Source organism: Homalodisca vitripennis, chromosome 4 (genome assembly GCF_021130785.1).
Source record: "Homalodisca vitripennis isolate AUS2020 chromosome 4, UT_GWSS_2.1, whole genome shotgun sequence".
NCBI classification, from domain to species: domain Eukaryota; kingdom Metazoa; phylum Arthropoda; class Insecta; order Hemiptera; family Cicadellidae; genus Homalodisca; species Homalodisca vitripennis.
The window spans coordinates 2676944-2700573 of NC_060210.1; the positions used below are offsets into that span (position 1 = coordinate 2676944).

At 31.0% G+C, this 23630-nt stretch overlaps 1 protein-coding gene across 1 annotated transcript; it reads right to left on the bottom strand.

The window, feature by feature from the left end:
- Positions 1 to 8811: 8811 nt before the first annotated feature.
- Positions 8812 to 10206, bottom strand: LOC124361555. The gene has a single exon (XM_046815617.1). The coding sequence runs from the start codon at positions 10204 to 10206 to the stop codon at positions 8812 to 8814; it is 1395 nt and encodes a 464-aa protein (XP_046671573.1).
- Between the last annotated feature and the right edge of the window lie 13424 nt (positions 10207 to 23630).

Consider the following 23630-nt stretch of genomic DNA (forward strand, 5'->3'; position numbering starts at 1 on the left):
AGACCAGAGTAATTTTCGAAATATGAATAGACATCAACCAGTGACCAGTAAGAATATCTATGTAACATTACGATACAATCGGTTCAGTATTTTTTACGTGATTGAATAGCACGCACAAGAACAAACAAGCAGGCGTCATTAGACTTTTTATAATAGCTTAAATCGGTTGTAATATAATCACAACTTTTGGAGAGAAAAATAGAGGGATTACAGATGTATATAAAAAATTAAAGAATATTTAAGTTTGATTTATCTTTACTTTAATCTTACACCTAAATTTAAAATTATATGATGTATCTGAATAAAAGCATGATGAAAAACAAAACACAAATCTTGCATAGTGTTTTAATACGATAGTATAGTATTTTATTAAAATTTTTGTGAAGTCAATACGGCGGAAACAGAATAAAATATTCATAAAACAATTTATTATTGATTTAAAATGAATTTATCTAGATATATTATGGAAATTATTACTATATTCAATACTGCATTATATGAAATCGTACACTTAAATGTCAGATAATATTATCTAGCTTTATCTTGAATGTTTATGATTTTTATTTATAAATCATTAGTGCAATACTTTATCTCTGCATACTGTATAATGGTTAAACCTGTGCTGACAATTTTATGGGTACATATGATTAATTGTTATTAAACTCTCTTTATTAATTTCTCCTGTATATCAATAGAGATTTTGAGATAAGTTTTTGATTTTCCAATAAAGATTTTTAAATATAGAATGAAAATAACAACACAATTTTATCTCTATTGATATCTTCATAATGCTTAATACTAAATTTATATAATTTTCAAAGTAACATGCTTCAAGAAGAAAACACACACTGTTACATTGATATCAATTATTGAGTTGATTATTTACCTAATTTGGCTTAGAATAAAATGCTTACTCGTAGATAATCTCTACGCCTTTACCAAAAAATTGGGTATGGGTTTTCTGTAAGGTTAGAATTCCTGAAACAGCATCCACGAATTCTAACAAACTTGGATTTACTTTATAAATGACTTAAATAAAATATATATTTTAAACTGGTTTTTGCTTTAGTCTTATTTACAAAACGTTACTAAGATAAATGGACATAATTATTTTATAATATCGTGCCAAATTGTATGCATTAATCTGCAGATATATAATTATTATTTGTTATATGACTTATGGTTTGCAAATGATTCCATGTTGGCCAAGCTGTTAAATTGTTTGCGTATGGAGATCAATGGGATTTGCATACAGCTGCGTTAAGTGAGGGATGGGTTTGTTAAGCTCAAACATCACCAACAGAGTTGAAACGTGGAAATCCCTGAATATAAATGTGATTTGATATTTGATATTTAAAATTGTTAATATTTTATTGCCATAACACACTAACTAAGCACAATATAATATATTTATAAGTTGTAATATAATTCTTTCATTTGGGTAGCAAAACTATCAACAGTATTTTTAATCAAATAATCTCCACAAAAGTTACGTCTTGTACTCTATAATAATAATAATGTATCTAGATTGAAATTTTGAAAGACATTTTAAAGAATAATATATTCTTTATTTCAAATACTAATTAATAACGTGTCATAATAAGATTGAAATGTAGATATTAAACGTTTTTAAGGGGAGCCAAGCTTTCTTAAACACCATTAGAGATAATTGGACCGTATTTTTACCACTTATTCTAGACATGTTAACATACACTTTAACACATGGATTTAAAGGAATATATTATTATTTTTATAAATTTTTTAAATATTACAATACATTTTTTTTATTTAAAACATATTATTTTTTTTCTTTGGAACTATTAGAGATATCTATATATTCCTGTGTTAAAGTGTGCGTTAGTATGTTGGTGAATTGTGGTAAAAGTTTTTTTTAAATAAATGCAGTAGTTCCTGAGGAATCTCCGTTCGAAGTTAAAAAAAAAAAACAGTTTTTCTAGAAACGGCAAAAAATTATGAATACATAAAATTTTAAGCAAAGACTTTAGTTTACACTACCTATAACTGGCCAGCTCCATAGCTTGGGTCATCAGGGTCTTCTTCCTTATCTTCCAGCTTTCTCTTCATTAATTTGTCTTTTCTTTTGCCTCGCTTGCTTTTTGAAATCTGAAGAGTTACGCTCCGATGCTTTGATGCGGTGTTGGTCCATTTGTTTCATGCTAAGAACAGTAAACTTTTCAATGTTCATCTCTAGTTTTTGGAACAACTTGCATTTAGTTACATTACCACTATCGAACACTGACACAGCATCATACACTCCGAAATGTAGTGTTTTCTGTTCAACAAGGACGGTTTTGGGTAGCCTAGACCAAATAACCGCTTTCATAATTTCGCTTGTTTTTTATGTCTTGCCGTGTAAACCATTTCCGCAACAGTTCTTTGTCAGATAAACTTTTAAATACTGCTTTCATAAATTTCATTACAGCCACAGGAATGCTAGTTTTGTGGCTGTAAGTCTCAAAAATTAGCATTGTTAGCATTTGCCTATTGGTATCCGCACCAACTTGTCTCGCCTTTCGAACACAAACCGTGGTGCGGGTCATTGTCACTCGAAATTTTGTGGAAGTACAAAGCCCAAATGTCTTTTACCATGTTATCGAGACTGTCTGTGTTCCTTCTTATTACTAAACCATAGTAGGTCTGGAGTTGATCAATGACAGCTTGAGATAGCCTATTCTTGTCATCTAAGCCTTACGGTCAGACAAAATAATACGTTTGTTTTCTGATTTTAGTCTTCACAATCTTGCACCCATTATTTCCTGGACATGTCCCAGACATTCCAGTTTAGATATTTTATGATCAGGAACATATGGTTCCAATTCTTTGACAGCGATGAAACCTTTGGAATCCCCATCTCACAGTACTGAGTATATCTAACGTTATTCACAGTCATCGACCTACGAAAAATATCGCCTGCGCCTTGTACCTGCATTGCACAACTAGATACTTTGTAGTTAGCTGTACAGGAAGGACCATGAGATTCTTTGTTATTGATTCTTGTTTTGTTGTTGTGTCGAAGCTGGTTGCCGTTATTACGCCATTGAGGGACGTATGTCACAATAAACAGAACTGTAACACCAAAATAAATTAGGTTACAATATTATTGTTTGTAAACAAACAGACAAACTCAGAACTAAAACTAATATCTCAACAGCTGTACTGTCCAATAAACAAAAATCAGGTTAGCCAACTACAAAAACTAAAACCAAAGCAACATAGAAATATACTGCATATTGTATCAAATCACACATAGCACATTTTGCGTATTTAAGCACTACACAAATTATTTACAAAATGAATTATGTACACTTTAAAACGTTTTTATATAATGTTTTATACATCAAATTACTCGTTACAAGATGTATAAATAAAAAAGAAAATTTAAAAAATAAATAATTTTTTTCAATTTTTGCCCTCGTGCTCCCCAACAATGTAAATCGTATCATGATAAGAGGATATGATAACCTAAATTTCTCCAAAATATATTGGATTGGGAAAAAAACACGTACATTACAATTATAAAACTAATCCAATTTCTTTATTACCTTTTAGGTGTAAAAAATAACATAATTAATATTCCTAGAGAGATTACTAAGATAAATACAGTTGAAGTAATTTTGTCATAGGAAAAATGTTACTCTTTATAGATCTCACAGACAAAACTAGAGATATTATGTACAATTTTATTATAGATCTAATAAAAGATCTGTGACATTCTTTAGTAAGAAGACGTAATAAAGTAAGAAGACGCAATGTATCCCAGTTCATTACACAGATTGGTTGAAGGAAAAAGTCGATGATTTATAGTTCCGGCCTAATTCAGTTTCTCGGTGCTGAAAAAGTATTTTAATATAGTCAAACGATAACCTACAGTGGTCTGCTTTTTAATCATGTACAACAATGGTCATACCACATTTAAATATATAAAAGCATACATCTTCCATTCATATCTTGTGTAGTTTAATATTTGTATTAGTAATAATAATTTTAATTGATTATTTAAAGTATAATAATTAGTTAAGGCTTCGCCATTGGTTAAAACAGAACCGTTCTTATATAATAAAACAATATTTATTCGTCAAGTTTTTTTCAAACACGATTCACATATGTATGGTCTGAATCGGATATATAAGTAAATATTGTTATTAAAACTAAATAAATTTAATTTACTAGTTACAAAACAGTTGTCATTTACACTGCTAAAACATGAAAGACGATAAAAATGTATGTAAAGCTTATATTAGCCTACTTAATTTGTTTGCGTTAGATATTATTTTAAAAAGAATTATGGTAGGTAATGTCGAAGCGTAATAAACTAAGGAAACTCTATTATAGCCGTTACTTTGCGGCACTTATGCGGTATAATGCAATACTCCGTATAAGTTGTAATGAACTGCAAATACATATCTTGGGACTTGAACACTGCTTTCTTTATTCTATTTTATTGTATAAACATACATGGCCTCGTTTATGAAAATTAAAATTGTTGGAAAAACTTTTTTGTATTATTTTATATAACAGAAAACACAATTTTTCAATAATTTAAATTTTCTTACACGAGGGCTTTGGACATCTAAAATGCCACCGTTAGGTGTTAATCAACCATATTTTGAGTAGAAGTATATTATGGAATATACAGTAAATCATCAAATGGATATATATATATATATAAATACATAACATAACAGTTGGTAAAATATTGTAGAATAACTCTATTGTAATTATATTAAGTTATAAGTACGTTTTATTAATTAAAACATGGTAATAAAGAAATTATAACTTGATTTATACGATCATACAGTAGACTTCCAATCTTTGTAAATATTTTGAATATTGTTGCAAAGTAGTATAATGCTTTATAACTTTCAGCACATTGTTTGGAAACAAACCGCATTCACAAATATTAGTTAGCCAATCATAAAATTCACTCCATTTTACAACGCACACTGAGCTGAAATCGAAGTTTGCTTTATACAACAGTGTTTTACGTAGTAAATGGAATGTAAACATAATAATGTAATGTTATTGATTTATTTATTTCAAAACTTAAACATACAGATGATGAAATTCATTGTTCATTACTTAATATCCATCCAATGTCCATTAGTTAATGAAACTGATGTTAACTTTTACACTAATGTTGTCATCATTATAATGTCCTTTTAAATAGGTGTAACAAAAGGTATGGAATAATTGTACTATGAGACACAAAATATAGCATGGGTGCAACGTAAGTTTAATGTAATGAGGAATACATAGGTGAGATAAAGAGACCATTAAACGTAAGGATAAAAGAATACAAGGAAACACAAGAAAACGTATAACAGAAAATTCAAAAAATGCACATCCTTGTTGGTCCGAAGACCATTATATGAATTGAGATGAAGCCAACATAATACATCGGAAATCTCATTTTTTAATAAGGAAATTAATCGAGGCTACGTACATTAAATTGGCAGATCAACCAATCAGTCAACTAGTCAATCAGACTAGATTAGGCCGCTTTGGTTGCCAATTCTGAAAAATGAACTAAAATGATAACCAAAAATATCAAACTGATTAGATATTTATAATTAACCGATGCGGGGTCACAGTATAGTTTTAAGAAGTTAGTTTAGTATGAACCAATAATAATAAGAAAGGCCCACTTCTATTTTCTCTTTTTTTTGACGCCATCTTGTTTCTGACGCAACGATTTCTATTTACTATTCGCTTCTGGTCAGTCGTATGTATAACAAGTTGGAAATTTATAATATTAAAATCCACGTTTGACAACAGACTCGCACTCTACCCAGTATAAATGTTTCAGGTCCTCTGTTTCTAGCTTGCTTTTTGTAAAGACATTAGTCCATATAATTTTAATAATACCTTTTTAATATAAAGTCATATACTTTGCTGGTAAAACACTGTTCAACCTTAATAGTAATAGCCCCCATTAATATTATGTATAAGTTTACTACATTTAAAGCAATAAATAAAACTTGGTGTAGATAAAGAAAATCCTAACGTGAACTGTTGTGGCCATGGTATATTTGAAAAAACATTTTTAATAAGCATACAGGCGACTTGTACAGATGGCATGGGAAGTAGCGACCGACCCATTTAGGCGAGAATAAGTTAATTAGGACTATCGGACTTATGGTTTTCTTCCTAAAAAAAACATAATGTTTACCAATATTGCCATATAGAAATATGCAAGAGAAATAATGTAAATTCTATTACATGCTAAAATTCTTATTTCGATTTAAAATATAAAATAGTTTTTAAATCAAAACATAATGGGTATTGGTTTATATTACTTAATTTAGATTTAAATATACAGCAATAAATTACACTTCATCCACAAAAAACCAGCTTTATTACCGGGGATTAGATTTTCCTCTTCCGTTAGCCTTTTTCTCAAACCTGTCAATAAATAGTGTTCCATGGTTCCCTTATTTATAAACTGGTATGCAATGCAAATTTAGCTTAAGAGACAATCCAAAATTACAAGGTTCTTCCACAACCGTCTTATCTTTTGATTGCGGAACTTCTCATTGATTCCCAACAACAGATAATCCAGTCAATTAACTTATTATTTAGTTTTTGAGTGTACAATAAGCTATACAGCAACCAAGCCAAAAGGTTACAATCAGTAGTGATATTTTACTATCATGTACTTTCACAAATATTGCTAAAGATTCTATCGTTGGTACTAGCAGCGGTTTAATACATGAGTGAAATTCATTTTGAGTGCTAGAGTCAAAAGTATAAACTTTAAAAAACTAAAAAGGACTGAACTGAATGAATTAGAACTTTAAAATGAGACGTATCTGTGGGAAGAAATGTTTTAAAGCATTCCATATTGTTCACTTGTGTATAACACTACAAATTATTTCCTGTTTTTAAGCAACAAAATATATTTGTCTACTAAACCCACATATGCACATTCTTCCTGTTGAAGATAATAGAGGATCTCATACGACTGTTTCAATTATATTATTCTTAGCAGCTGAAGTGTTATCTACACCATTTATAGAGAACTTCAAGCCTTAAGCTGATACCGATCATTCACACGGTTTCACATTACAAACTTTTACCGATACTTCACATTGTAACACACGCTTAAGTGTGGCGAATAATTTGTTACTATACTGCACTACACAATATTAACCTGAATAAATATTCAAATACAAGTGACATATTGTAAAAAGTAGTGGTTCTAGCGTCAACCAAGCGTCTATAACTCCATTATGCTTGGAAATGAACAAAGTTTTATCAAACAACGGACGTTATTTCACACATGGGCAGATCTTATGAACTGAATTTCTATCAAAGCGTACATTTCCAAGTTTTTGTGCCAATCTTCCTTCCAAATTTGATACTGGTATGTTCCAACATAAAATGTAGTAATTATTGAAATATTAAAGACATCTGTCAAAACATACAATATATACTTTATACAATTATCAAATATTTTCTGAAACTTTTTAAATAGTCTTAATACACATTAAAAATAATATTATATAAATTGCTAAATAAGTTACCTATAAAACCGTAGTATGGTTTAAGATTATTGTTCTGGTCGTATTCTGCAGGCGTTGTGTTTTTAGATGGATTGACTAATAACATTAGAAAAAAGCAATGTATATTTTAGAAAATGTTCACGTTTTATATTAATAACGATATATGAAGAAAACGAAAGGGTGATTTGAATAGTATCAATATTTATTCATATAGTCTATCTCTGTCCATTCTTTTTTCAGATTTTACAAAGTTCCTGCGTTGATAAATGTACGTTAAAACTTAAAATTTTGCATCATTTAGAAAGATTATTACGGTTATATAAAAATTAATTCATTAGTTGTTTAATATCTGTTACACGGTCCGGCACTTTTGGAAATGAGAACATAAAAATGCACAAAATTATGCTTACTATGTATTTAAGTAGGTAATTGACAATCTACTACTTGTATTAATTACTAAAAAACTACGATATTTACAAACAAATAAGTTTTAATTAATGTTTATTAATAGTATAAACCTTAAAAAAAGTAATCTATTGTCCCGCACTTGGTTTACAATATGGATTCATCTTTTGTCCAGCCAAATGAAAATATAACAGGTATGGATACACTACACCGTGGTTAGCTTTCGTTGATATTTGAAACATAGCTCATTTCATTTTATATATGTTCTGCGGACAAATATACAGACGGAGTAACAGACAAGAAATTTCCACATAATAATAATCTTGTAATCGTACTTTCAAATTTGCATTCCACTCTAAATTTGATTTAATCATACTGTATGAATAAAAATGTGACATTAAAACATTTTCTTTGATTTTAATCGAATTTTTATACATATAATTTATCCTGCTATGTACTTGTTACCATCATAAATAACTAATAATCGATGTAAAATATTTTTTAACGCACCTACAAATCCCACGGTGCAGCCTACCACGCACCAAGACTAAACTCAGGGTTGCCTACATACTGTAGACCTCTGACTTGATTGCGCGCGAGAGGAATGCGGCAGCCATTGGTGGGGCGCTTCTCCGTCACCGTCTACGACCCTAACCGAAAACATCGGTTCTGTCAACATTGACAGCCCAACCCTCTGAATATACCTCTTCATATCATAATATCACTATTACACTATTTGTAGCCTATTCAACACATTTATTTTTTTCATAAATAGTTTTATTTCTGGAGTAAACTTCATGATGAACACTATATATTATATATATATATATATATATATATATATATATATATATATATAATGTGCTATTTTACGACTTACAATTTAATCATCACTTGTACTTGGAAGAGGTTGAGCCAGTTCAATGTCAGATATTTCTTCCTCACTGTCATCTGACACTTCACTGTCACTGCTGTCCATTCCGCCCAACTCAATCACGAATTTGTCGATGGCATCTTCCATCAAGCCGTCCTGTTCCCAGTAGTGTTGTTCTAGCTTCAAGGTGTGGTTTGTGAAGCCTTCCCAGTGGATCTTGCTAACAGAACTTTGCGCTTCTCGTGTTGCCTCTTCCAGTTTCGTTAGTGACAGGTTTCCTCTTATGTTGTTTCCTTTCACCACTCTCTTGATTTTAGCCCAGGCCAGCTCAATTGGGTTTAATTCACACATGTAGGGTGGTAATCTGAGAACCGCATGGCCTCGCCTCTTCAACGCCACGTCGATGCGATACACATTTTCTTTAGGTTTGTGCTTTTCTATCAGCTCGTACAACTGAAACTTTTTCATATCTGCTGAGCATTGTATGTTGTTACTCTGCAGCCAGTCTATCATTTCCTTTTTCACAGCGTACTTTGTTGGCGCCTTATTTTCTTGATGGCAATGATAGGGTGCATTGTCCATTACAATAACAATTTTTTCTGGAAGGTTAGGCATGAGTTTTTCTTCAGCCCATTTCTCAAAATTATTAGCATTCATTTGTCCGTGGTAATCCCCCGACGCTTTACCCGCCCTAAAAATTAAAGCAGCTCCTTTAAGAAATCCATATGTAGAACCCGCGTTTACAACAATCAGTCTGTTGGATGAACTTGTGTTCGTCAACACACCAGGCACTTCCTCACTACTCCAGCACTTCCCGAATGTCAAATTGTTGTCCACCCATGTCTCATCAATGTAAAATATTGGTCTTTTTTCATGTCGAAACCGTTGGATATCTCTCAAATAACGAGCACGCCAATTAACTAGGTCTGGCCGCTCGATAAGAATTTTTCTTAGTTTGTTACACCGTTTCCACTTAAATCCCATTTGGTGCAGGAGTCTTCGTAGGGTTTCTTCTTTCCAAGGGAAGTAAAGTTTTTCTTTTAAAGCAATTAACAGTTTAGGAACAGTGGGCACTTTCTTCCTCACTAAATAAAAGTCACTCACCACATCTCGAACGACACTTCTATCAAAATCATCCATATGAAATTTCTTCTCCTCCGAGTACGGCCTTTTCTTACCAGGCGTAGTTAAAGGTGTCTCTCCAGCTGCATCTCCTTCCTTTCTAATGCTAGAAATTGTCCTCACCGAAACACCAGTGTAATTCTTGACTCGCAAATTGCTCTGTTTCATTAGGTGCTGCAAATTACCAGTTCTCGCTTCTTCGTCACACTTACTTATCACTCTCCTTATCACTTCTCTTGCTTCACTATGCACAGTCTGTCCTCTTTTACGCACCGACGCCATTCTCACAACTAACTAGTAGCTACTGAGCGTGTAACAGCGCTAGCGCAGTGACTTTCCGTGGCGCCGTACACAAAGATCATGGACGTGCGGTTGCTAGGCAACGACCTATTTGGCCCAATCGCGGAGCGGAACTTCCCCCTCACCACTGTGTCCCCTCGCACGCAAACAAGTCAGAGGTCTACAGTAGATATGAAATTGTATGAAAAATTTCAATTCAAAAGGCAATTGCTTTCGGAAAAACATGCGGGCAGACGTACATGGAGAAAAAAATCCAGCCCCCCCCCATATATTAGGCTCCGCTAAGGCTCAGCCAAAGAAGTCAATAATGTGATAAACTACATTTTCTCAATAATATTGGTAATATAAAATGACACTAAAGTAATAAACAAATAATTCGCATTCGATATTTATTAATACATCACTAAAACCAACACATCAATTCTATATACTCAAACATGTAAAATACTAAAGGAGATAGATAAACAATTAAGCAATTAGGAATTTATAGTAGGCCTAATATTATAATAATCAACATTATAACTTATAAGGTAGCATGTTTAACGTTTAACCACGATTGGACTCTATAATAAATCAACATATCAAAGAAATCAATAACAGACGACATGTTCGATGTCCAAACTGATAATATACTGTTATGACTTTACCCAGCTTCAGTCTGCCAATTTATTAGAAATACGGAAACTGTAGAAGCATTCAGATGATTTCTTGATAATTTTTTTTACGTCTGGATAACTTTGCTTGTGTCTCATCCCAAATAGGTTAAGTGGGAGCATATCAACTGTTTCCCTCAAGTTGGTTTCATATTAGTTTACTTTAAAACTACTGGAAGTTTATAAATATGGGATATATAAATACCTCAAAACGTTTTTCGGCAAAAATTTCTATAAATACGGCAATAAGGCTGGATGTATTATAATAAATTATGTGCAGTAAATATTAATCTAAAAAAGTTAGGAATATATGAAAGGATTTATATAATTTTGAAATATTGATAGAAACCTATTAGTTTTACTATGTCACAAAATAATAAAGTTATGGCATTTATGGCCATATGTTTTGTAAATTATACTCTATTTATTCCAAGACATGCCATTAAATTGTTATTTTGGATTAAATATTATTTTTATTTGTTTAAATTTCAGCTCATAACAATATAATATTTATATATATCAATATACAAATAGATTAATAGCAAAAAAGGAACATTTGAGAGTATAATATAGACATTCCTGTTGTTAATAATTGACTTAAATTTATCCACGGCTTCACACACATTTCCAAAAATTAAAAGGTGTATTCTTCTTAGTGATAGCATTTACTACGTGATATGATGGATTTTTGTGACACTTTTAGAACCGACGTAGTCATATTAGGTACACATTAATTTAGCATCTATATTTTAGAATTTTACGTTCAAATAAATTTTTTACTAGATTTTTTATTGAGTGCTTTTTGAAAATATATATACATGTGATACTCAGAAACTTAATTTAGTAAAATGTGCCAACTTCAGTATGTTTGAATTTAGTTTCTGTCTAGGGTATTTCCGGTTCCATATATGAGTTTGCTTTGTGCCCCGATAAATATTTATACCAACGTACCTAAGCAACTTCAAACAAAAAGTGTCTTTTGGCTCTTTTAATATATTTTCTGCCTAAGTACCATCGGGAGAGTTATCCGTTTTATACCAATGAAGAAAATATATCATATGGCTAAAAAGCTACAGCCGTCAAAGATTTTCAGTTCCGGCTGTTTAAATTAACTTCCAATCTAACTTATATACAGGTTCACAGTTGATAAAATTTTGATGCACTGACTAATAAAATAAATACACACGTGTTTTTCGGTATACAGCTTAAATTATAAGACGTTTATTTAATTGGATTCTAACTCCGATCATAAAAATACGTTTTTATGTGAGTTAAAAAAATGTGGTCAAAACCATGTATTTCTGGTGCAAATTCCAGTACAAGGGAATAGTGTGCTATTTATGTTTTTCTTTAAGCTATAGTAAATATACCATACACAATGTCAAGGGAGCCAACCAATAATGATTACCTTATGTGCAAACATCCACAGTTCTTTTTCATGAAGGTGGGTTTTATAACAGCGTTTAAATACCGTTTCTAATAGATTAGATGGTATATTAGTCACTGGTGGAATCTAAAGTACAAGTTAGATAGCAACTTCGTTCTTACAATCTGCATTACACTACTGATAACGAACTGTAGATTTATTATACTCTAAAATTAAATCTAAAGAAACGTTTTATCCTATTTAGTGCATTTTAGCTGAAAGTTTCAACATCTGGATTCAACCAACTTGTATTACGTTTCGTAACTAATACGATTATTTTTCAGAATAAAAACCTTCCTCTGACCTAAATATTGAAATAAACATTAGCTGATTTGTTTCAGCCGTTCTTCAGATTAGCGCTTAACAATAAATTTAGTGATTTTTTTATATTAATAAGATTAATTTTTGTGTGCAGTATAACCTATTAATAAGAGTTTCGCATGTATTACTCCTTACTTGTAGGGCGTAGCTAATTGGTCACTAGATATTTGAAACCAACAAAGGACTTGCGTCAACCCATTTATGAACCCAATAAATCATTTCTCATCTCTAAATTAAAAAAAAACAACGGCAACAGCCTAACTGGATGTTTATTTAAAAATGTCACACGATTTCTATGTTCAGATGTTTACGCTCGTATCACAAGATTTTTTGTGTGTTCCTTTACATAAAGTAATCATAGAAAAAAGCAGATTTTTACTTATTCAGTCTAATAAGAGAATAATTTGTCCTACCCTTTATACGAAAGATGATGTGCAATCTTTCTGTTATGGAAAATAAATTTCAGATTACGTTGGGCAATATATAACATTTAATAATATAGGGCAAATAAATGCAGATCTAAGAATATGACGAAACACCACTAGTTAATACCCAACTGTACTGATTTTATAACATTGATAAAACTATACCATTAATAGTATCTGACTCTGCTTCAGGTTTTTAGTGATTCAATTCAAAGACGTAGAAATAAATTCAATGTGGGTGACAGTATCCGAAAGAAAAATATTTAGGTTTTTAACTCATTCACCGAACTACACCAAAAATCTTACCTTAGTAGTAGTTATTCTAAAGAAACTGATGGGAAAGCATTATATTATTGAAATTATTCATTGAGAGCCATTCCTCGTCTCTGAACCAGCTCTGAAATTATGTAGTACTCTTAAAGACAGTTTTCGGTTTTGCTTTTAATTTCCCTTTCTAATAAAAATACTAATAAACTAAATTTTCCTTGACGATATCTTCACTCAACTATCTTCTATTTACATCTAAACGAACTACCTTACATACTCAAAAACTGCCTTTTTAACGCAGCGAAAGAATGACGCAACCAATAAATGAACTTGACCGCATTAATTTTTCAATTATATGTTATTACGCATAATTCTGTCCAGTTAATATTTACTGTATCTCTTATAATTTTCAAGATCTTTTCAGTGGGTATTTGGAACACACGGTATTTTCAGTTAATTCAATTTCAGAGAAATGCGAATTTACCTTATCTCATTACTGTTTTTATCCACTAAAAGAGTGTGAACATTAGGAGATAAAGAGCCAATTTTCTCTGTATAAGCACGCGATGCGGGTTTTCTTAAAGTTGATAAAGGGATTTGTTCTAATAGAGTAATAGAACATTAGCTTCACTAGATTTAGCAGAGGTCGAGATAGAAGGGTTTCAAAAGAGTTAAACCTATAAAACGACAGTTTTTTCTTAGGCTGAATATTTCCATGACTGATATACATAAATCTGACCATCGATATCATAAAAAAGTATTATATCTCCGTCAACCCAATATATAGACTCCAAATGGCTGATAAATGTTTAATAACTGGCGCTAACGTAAGGCATTTATATGTTTCTGATGCTTTTTCAATATGTGTCATGCTAATAGAACCAACATATCATAAAAAAGTTACCGTTTTATACTTTTTACCATTTTGATACTCTCATATTTACCAAAACTACAATAGCTGATTATCAATATTGTTCTACGAAATATTTCTGTACCGAATTCATGAAACACCCACGCTATTCTAGTGTTATAGAACAATTAAATGGCTCTCGGTCCTTGGACTATTAATTTTACGATTCCAGTTATTGGTACATATAAGAATGAACACCTTGAAATCTGGTTATGCTTCCAAATCGTCAATGAATAATTGTGCTTAGTTTAAACAAATATTAGCTATTTCGACTAAATCTACTAAAACTTACTTATCGAAATTCAAAAACAATTTAATTGAAATTAAGTCTAATTTCTTCTTTTATTTTAATTCTTCAATAATATTACCACTATTAAAATGTTATGAAGATATTATTTATTTACATTATGAGATAACATCCAACAAGTGTTTTGATTTAATCAAGATGGCAATTCTCTCTTCGCTGTTACATAAAACCACGGCAATTGATGATGCCAGTAAGCACCTTAAAGGAATCTTCAGAACTCCATAATGATTTTTTACTTGTGTTTTTTAATAAATTTCTCCATAACCAATAGTGTTGTAATGTCTAGGAATTATCCGTAGTAGATTAATTAATTGAACTTTGCAAATAAATACATCCCATTATGTAATTTTATAAATGTTTTGGAGAAACCACTTAACAGTATATAATTTAATCAAACACATCAGTTTAGCAACCTTGGTCTACGTTTCTTGTTATAGTACTAGTCTCAATAGAATTTTCTACTTTAAATCTTAATTAAAAAATATTTTCTCGACTGAAATCTTCACGACTGACTTAGGATTAATCACAGATGCTATTAAAGTCTTCCTCACATTATGTAACGTTATGTGTCACAATTGCCTATATACAATTTTTAACTAATATGAGCAACCAGTCTTTCAATAATGTAATCTAAATTCTTTTAACCTGTGTTGAAAAACTAAATAATTAACATTGATGACCTGCTTTATTAATTGCTTGCAAACAAATGATTTGTTTTATCAAATAAGCAAACAAACGTTTAGAATTTCATTTACGTAGCCACATCCAGCAGATTGGATACGCCATTGTTACACAATGTACCATAAAGCGTCAAATATACGGTCCACGTGTATGACCTATTTTAACAGAAATTAATTATATTCCAAAGTACCTAGAGCTGATTATCTTGTTAACAGGCACTTAACTGAAAACTTTCTTATTTTACTGTTGATAGGCGCTGACAGTATTTTTATTTATAAAACTATTGTCTAATATTTCACCGCTTTTAAATCACATGCTACTTAGCACCGTAATTCAGAAAGTTAAATGTTTGTTGTTTTTTACAAATGTTTATTTAACACTTGGTTAACAAGAGTGCAATAGTGACTAATACTATTAACAGACCAACATCCATACCTACATAATAGAATGGTGGCAAAAAGCTATCAAAATTGTTGTGGTATTATTGTTCACCACTTGTTAAAAATGGTGTGAAACTGTAGGTGACAGTGAAAATTAGGAAATTAAGTAGGATTCCATTGTAATTATAGCCACGTGACTACCATACTTTCCTCATTGATTTTAGTAAAACAACAGTAGATTTAAACCAAAATCTAATTTACAAACTATAATAATGTTTTCCGGAGAAAATTGGAAATTTTGATGAGTTGGACCTATTATTGCATGCATTTAGTTTTTAATAATTATTCGTACAATTTATTAAAAAAATACTGGTATATTCTATATAACTACACGATATAAAAAAATATGAATTTCAAAGAGTTTTGTTACACGTACATAATTAAGTAGTGTACAACTCTGCCTAGTTTGATGACGAATGCGAACGGCATATGAAAACTTGTTTCCTCCACATTTTGTTATTGAAAGATTTTTTTGATTTATTACGATATATCCCGTAAATATTCACTTTTGGTCATAATAGTAATAGAAGAGATTATTATTATTAACAACTGCTTGTCTCTAATTTATTTAAAAGGGTATAATGTTACAGTGTTTAGCAATTCTTTTATATTTTTTAATCACACATATCCTATACAGCGTTAACTTTAAATATTAATTACTTGCTAGCCCTTTGCAGTTACGTTTGAATTGTTTGCCAATCAACCTGTTATTTTACTGTAATTTTGAGCAGTTAGAGTATCAGATCCATCATCTGAAATAATAATATACGTCGATAGAAATCTATATCAATATATGACTGATCAATGTTCTATTTTCCGGTGTGTTTAAACATCCTTTTTATTTTACTTAAAGTATAATAAGGAAAGATCCAAACTTCCTCATAGATATTTGATAATATCTAAACATTGAAGTAGGCTTGTTTTGTAGAGTTTATATTATACAAACCGTGCTTCCGAACATAGTATATGGGTTTGGAGTAAACAATCCATCAAATAATGATTACTGATTCCTGGAACTCGTAAATGATCTTGCTGTGTAATTACACTCCACCATTTGTTCATCCACTGTAACTGTTCTTGATGTAGAGATAAATTTGTTACCATATCAGTTTATTTAAACTGAATACTGAAAGACAACAATGACAGTAAGTAACTGGGAAAACCAAAATACTGAAAGCATTTATTCTTTGGACGAAAAGATCATTGGCTCATAGCAAACGTTAGTATTTTCCAGAAAATTGCGTACTCAATAATAAAAACTATTAAAAAAGATTACTTTTTAAATTTGTTACTGATTACGTTCATTCTGAAAAAAATACATAATACCGCAGCCCTTTTTATGCTTGTTGAAAAATATCAAAAAGCAATTTTCTAAGATAAGCTTAGAACGGTGGGTGGTTTTTTGGCTCTCTTGGGTCACGTTTTTTAGATATTTTTGTTAATTGCTACTACGAGTTTGACTTCAATTGGCCGGTTTTTGTATAAAAATCTACCTTAATTCTTATATTTTGTAAAATACATTGGCAACCATCTAGTCTAAAAGATTTCCACAGAGTTATTATAAATAAATAAAACTTTTCTTGACGTAAACAAATTTATATTGAACAAATTTATTTTGTGTTCAATATAAGTATATTTTATTATTTATATTAGTATTATAATAATAGAAATGGAATCCAACAATTTATGGATAAAATTCCTAAAACTGCCTATCATGTATCTAGTTATACGATAAATGACCATACACATTTTTCATGGCTCCAATTTAAAATAGTTTAAAAATAACTGGATCTCAACCGGTGATAGTATTTTTAAAAGCTCTTTGTTTTAAGATCGTGCCCGAATATTACGTTTTCGGAGAAAATATTCTAATGTCAAATTGTCTCTGGGATTTTCGATATAACTGATGACTACTCCAAAGTTCTTAAAAGTGCAATCACTCTTTTTTACTAAACTTGTGCCTTACAAGAAAAACATCTTCTTATAACAAATCTATGCTGCAATGTTTCTGAATATTATTTATTGCATTCTTTGTTATAATCATAATTAAAAACATTACTTACAAACATGATTTACATATATGTATTCTTTGTCATTTCCCTTAATTTTTCCAAAATCGTAGTCCTAAAATTGGGGCTTCAACCTATTTAGGTGTTATTAATTTATGGCTTTAAATAACGTCATAACTAACGGTTATGCAATTTTTAAAACTTATTTACTACAAAAGATCTCACAAATATACGAAATAATAACATGTATTCGATTATTAAATGAATCAACTGGTCACAACCCACTTTCTCTGAACTAAAATTCATATTTCTTATATACATTAAAGGTATTAAAGGTTCATAAGGGTACGAAAACTAAATTGCAGTGTGTAAACTAAATTCATGAAATGTCTCCAAAAAGGGCAAATGTCTACTTTTTATGGGCGAAAATGGTGAATGATCTTTTGACTAAATGAGAAGAAATAAGTGTAAAACTAACATGTTATGTTGAATATCTAGTGTTTATGGTTAGGGAAAGGAATAAAGGCACGTTGGAAACTCATTCTGCAGCCATTGATCGTCTTCATAATTACACGTTATTACATTTTAATTAGTTTTCTTTCTTGTCCGATGAAAATGAAACTATCGCAAACCAGTACTCGAAAAATATTACCCTTAATGTAATATTTCAGCCCTTTAAGGGACTACAATTTTAAGTAATTTTTACAGTACCAAAAACGTTTAATGCCTCACTCAAGATGCTCTTATATGTATAAGCAACTGGTGTCAGAGGGAATGTCTAGGGCTTAACCAATCCAAAACCGCAAAAAGGACTATATAACTATCTCAACCTGCTCTGAAAGGCTTAAGAATGAAATATTACTATGTTATCAATTACCTAGGAGAATCTCTGGACTAAAGGCTACCATGGAATTCTCATATTCAATGTACTACAATGTGCTTGCAAAAGACTCTTCGATATAAATGGGGGCTAAAACCACAAATAATCTATTCCCCCCCCCCACCCCCCCCCCCCCCCACCCCCCCCCCCCCCCACCCCCCCCCCCCCCCACCCCCCCCCCCCCCCACCCCCCCCCCCCCCCACCCCCCCCACATATTTCATAAGTATATGTTACGCAATATATAATACAACGTTTTGAGGATTAATATATATTGTCTTCCTCAGGCGAGAAGGCTGTTAGTACATACACTTGTACTTAGAATTTGCAACATGCGCTTATGAACTGCCAGTAAAGAAATATAAAGAAAAAATGAATATTATATTCATTAGTAGTATGACACTAATTTAACCAACGGAATTAACTTATTTGTAATGAATTAATAATGCGGGCCGCTGATTATATTGATTGATATATATATATATATATATATATATATATATATATATATATATATATATTATATATTATATATATATATAAGTAGATAATTAATATGGCGGTCCTAGCGCACTTTTCGGAGCCGACCGAAAAAGCAATGTAAAAATACTGTTCAATGTACCATAAAGGAAGCTGAGAAATAACACAGCAAATCTCAATGAAAAATTAACCGAATCTACAGTCGTTCGTCTCCAAAAGCGATCGGTACATTACTATCTACTCTTTGGAATGAAAACATTAACCAAATCTACAGCTGTTTGCTTCTACTTTCTTAAGCTGTGCTTTTGTAAAATGTTGTCACAATCTGCTACGAATAAAGGAAAAAATCTTCGAAAATCTTAATAAAATTTAATCAATTTAAAACATTTTTACTAAAAACATACTGTACTTTAATAAAAAACTTTTCTACTAAATAAACAACATGGAACTCACCAAAGTCTCTACAATTTCTAGCATTAAAACAGTGCAACAAAGATGAATTCAGTGAATTGCCGGTTTATTTTCAACAACAGTTGATACCGTCTTCGATACTTTCCTTAAATGATACAGAATTCAAAGAACTTGTAAAGTCTTTTGCAGCAAAAAACGTCTAATGGAGTTGTTTTTACTATCGGCAAAAAAAACTAAAAAAGTAAGGGATTTACATATTTAATATAATTACGAAAGATATTGAAAAGAAAGTAAAAAATAAACAAACAGAGAGTTTTCATCGTTTTTTTATGACATTTTTCCCATATTATACGTCCTTTCAAGATAATCAAGACTTAATTGATGAATTTCTTAGGAATTTTTGTGAGTATCAAGATTTATCAACACAATTCATTAAAGAGCATTATAGAATTTTTTTTATAGAATATAGCCACATTTTGTGTGAAACAAAACGTTATTACTGTAGATAATATTCCATGTGATTCCTATGAAGGAAAGACACCAACTATGGTTATCAAAACAGTACTATGACGTGGGGAGGGACTGCAAGTTTTAGAGTTAAGACTTTATTCTACAAAGTTAATTGTTATAATTTCTTTATCTTTAATAGTCTTCTTTTCCAGTAACAACCAAGTGTAATTTATCAATGTTTATTCAATTCTTTAATCTTTTTTTCATCCAAAACAGTCAAAAGTCTGTTCGGTAAGTGTACTTTATAATCTTCCAACTCGGCAATTATTGTAAAACCCGAATTTATCCATTCATTTTCTCCAAATTCAAAAATTTTGTATTTCTTATTTTCTTCCAATTCATTTAAACTTCTTATACTCTTTAAACTTACATTCTCCAATATCATTTAACTCTTTCAAGAACTCCATTTAAATAGAAAATATTCAAAGTCAAAAAAGTGCAAAACCATTTCTCGGTCGACCCTTTTCTCCTCCCTCTGTCTCTTTCTTCTCTCCCTCTCTTTTTATGCCTATGACACGATCACTTCTGCCGTTTATAGGCTAGGATCTATATTCAGGCTAGAGAGAGAGAGAAGAGCGAGATACGGATAGAGAAATGGTTCCGGAATTACGATCTGAATACTTCTGAACTTGGTGTTTCTCCGCTATGGCCACTCGCAATTGAAACAGTTCAGAAGTAAACTTCCTAACCGACCAAAACCGAATTCGCGCGACATATATACTCAGCAACACAATACAACATGCCCAATCGAGAAGTAAAAATTTAAGAAATTAATTTAAAATATAATTTGAAAATTACAAGTAACAAAATGTACGCATATTTAAAATAGGTAAAATTATCTAACATTTTGAAAAAGAAAATGTTATAATAGTAAACGGGGAACACAATTTTTATTCTTAAAAGCAAATCTGCATTACCGACATTTTAGTTCCGAAAGATTGCGCTGTGTGTATCAATGACAGTCGAGGTGTGCTACTTACAGACCGACCATCACGATAATCGCTTCGCCTGCGTCATATCCGTAGTGATTATCACGCCGTGAGAGGCGCAATCGTTGGTTTACAAGCCACCATTTAGTTAAATAAATTTTTCTATCTAAATGGAGCGCGAAAAATCATATCATGTCCGTTCTGCAAAATAAGAAATTTTAAGAAAAAACTATGATCGCCATTATAATTCTAAAAGTCACGAAAAAAACAAGCAAATTTACGATAATGAACTAAATTATTTAAGACAATGGGCTAGAGAAAATAAAATTGCCGATCACGAAAACATGTTTTAATATTGGAGAAATTACGTGATATTAAAGAGAAATTTCCAAAGTTGGAAAAGAAAAAATCTCGACCTATTTAATGATGAAAAACTTCATTTAATAGCTGAAAAGTTGGCTATCGGTACTAACGATAAAACCAAGTCTGAAATCATTGAAAACATTGATAAAACTCTTCACGAAAAACCTGAAAATATCATTAGATGTGAAGTTTTTATCCTCTGTGAAAGGTCTTTTCAAGCAATACATTTATAACGAATTTGAACGACAATTCCATGTCAATTTACAAATATCTATCAATTATGAGGCCCAGAAATTAAAAGTTAATAATAGAAAAATTTCAAGAGAATGTTTAAAAAATATGAAAGGATATCTCTCTTTGGAATGTGAATACGAACGAACTTTAGTGAATGGTGAACCGCAAACATGTCCAATGTATTTTACTATCAAAGCAGACGAAAATCTTTGACGTAAACGACTTTATTACTAAGCAATTTTAATAAATTAACACATCGAAAACAAACGAATAATCCAAATAAAGGTTCCGGATGGACATTTTAAAAGTTGTAAACCACTAGTTTTGAGCCTTAACAAACACGAAATGATGAACGCAGGATCATATATCGATTTACCACAAGAGATCAAGGTAAAAAAAGCTTGTGTAAATATGAAAAATAAAGATGACTTCTGTTTTATTTACTCTATCCGATGCGCTATTGTGAGACTAACGTGTAAGCAATACGAAGTAAAGACGACGGTTTTGAGTATCCAATGTCATTTAAAGATGTAAAGTTGTTTAGAAAAACGAAGCTACAATTCCAAGTATAAGTATCCAAAAATGTCTATTAATATCTATACTTATGATGAAAAAACTACATATTGTTCCGTTGCAAATTTCAGAAATATATGATGCAGAATTAAATATTGATCTACTGTATGTAAAAAAATGAAGAAACATCTCATTATGTTTTGATAAACAGATTTAAATAAGCTCGTTTTCTCTCAGTTATCTAAGCATAAACACAAAAAAATTTCTATGCAGAAGATGTTTAAGCCATTTCTACAAATCTGGAGATTTAACAGATCATTTAGAAATTTGCAAGCAACATGAAGTTTGTAAGCCAATTATGCCGTTTTCAGGTCAAACAACTAAATTTACTAATTATCAAAAGAAGTTTAGCCATCCGTACGTTATTTATATGGATTTTGAGAGCATATTAGAAAAAATTCCGACATGCAAGAACAATCCACAAAGATCGACTACAACCAAGATTCAGAAACACATTCCTTATGGATTTACTCTATATTTAGTGTCGAATGTGACCAATCGCATGTACAAACCTATATGTTATAGAGCAAAAAATGAAGACGATTTGCCTAATGTTCCTGCAAAATTGTTTGAAGAACTTAATAAATTATCGAAATACATAGCTAAAAAGTATAATTCTAAGAATAAAAAACCTATGAAATTGACTGAAGAAGAAGAAATTTCATACCAAAATGCAAACGTTTTGTCACATCTGTGAATGGTCTGCTTATGATGTTGGGTCAATTCAGTATGGTTTTACTCCTGATAGTTGGAAAGATAAGAGTTATAATAAAGTAAGAGATGATTGTCATTTAACTGGCAAATTTCGAGGAGCAGCTCATAGAGTTTGCAATGTGAATCTCAAGTTTCCTCAAAATATTCCAGTTTTCTGTCACAATATGAGTAACTACGATACTCATTTGTACATAAAAGAATTGGCGAAACAATATGGAAACGTTGATTTGATTGCAAACACAGACGAAAAATATATAAATTATTCTGTAAATTCTGGATATGGCTATGAGTTTGACAATGATAAACCTAGAAAATTTATAAAGTTCTCTTTTCGTAGACACATTTAGATTCATGGCCTCGTCTATTGAAAAGTTAGCTAAAAAACCTCAAGAAAGAAGACTTCAAACATACAAATCATTTTATACAAGATGGTCTGAACGCAATTCTAGAAAGACAACCAAATGACGAAGAAGAAATCTTTAAAATTCTATCTGGAAAAGGAATATTTCCCTATGAATTTATCGATAGTATTGAAAAACTTGATTACAACAGAAGAGCTGAAAATTGAAGATTTCTATTCACTTTTGACAGATGAGAGCATATCTGAGAAAGATTATCAACATTACTTGAGCGTTTGGAACAAATTAAAAGAGAAAAATCTAGGAAATTTACTCTGATCTGTACAAATATCCAAGATGTTTTATTGCTTGCTGATATATTCGAAAAACTTCAGAAACATTTGTCTAAATTGTTACAAACTTGATCCGGCACATTATCTAACAGCTCCAAGTCTCGCATGGGACGCTATGTTAAAATTAACGAAAATCGAGCTTCAACTGATACACGATTACGATATGTATTTAATGATTGAAAAA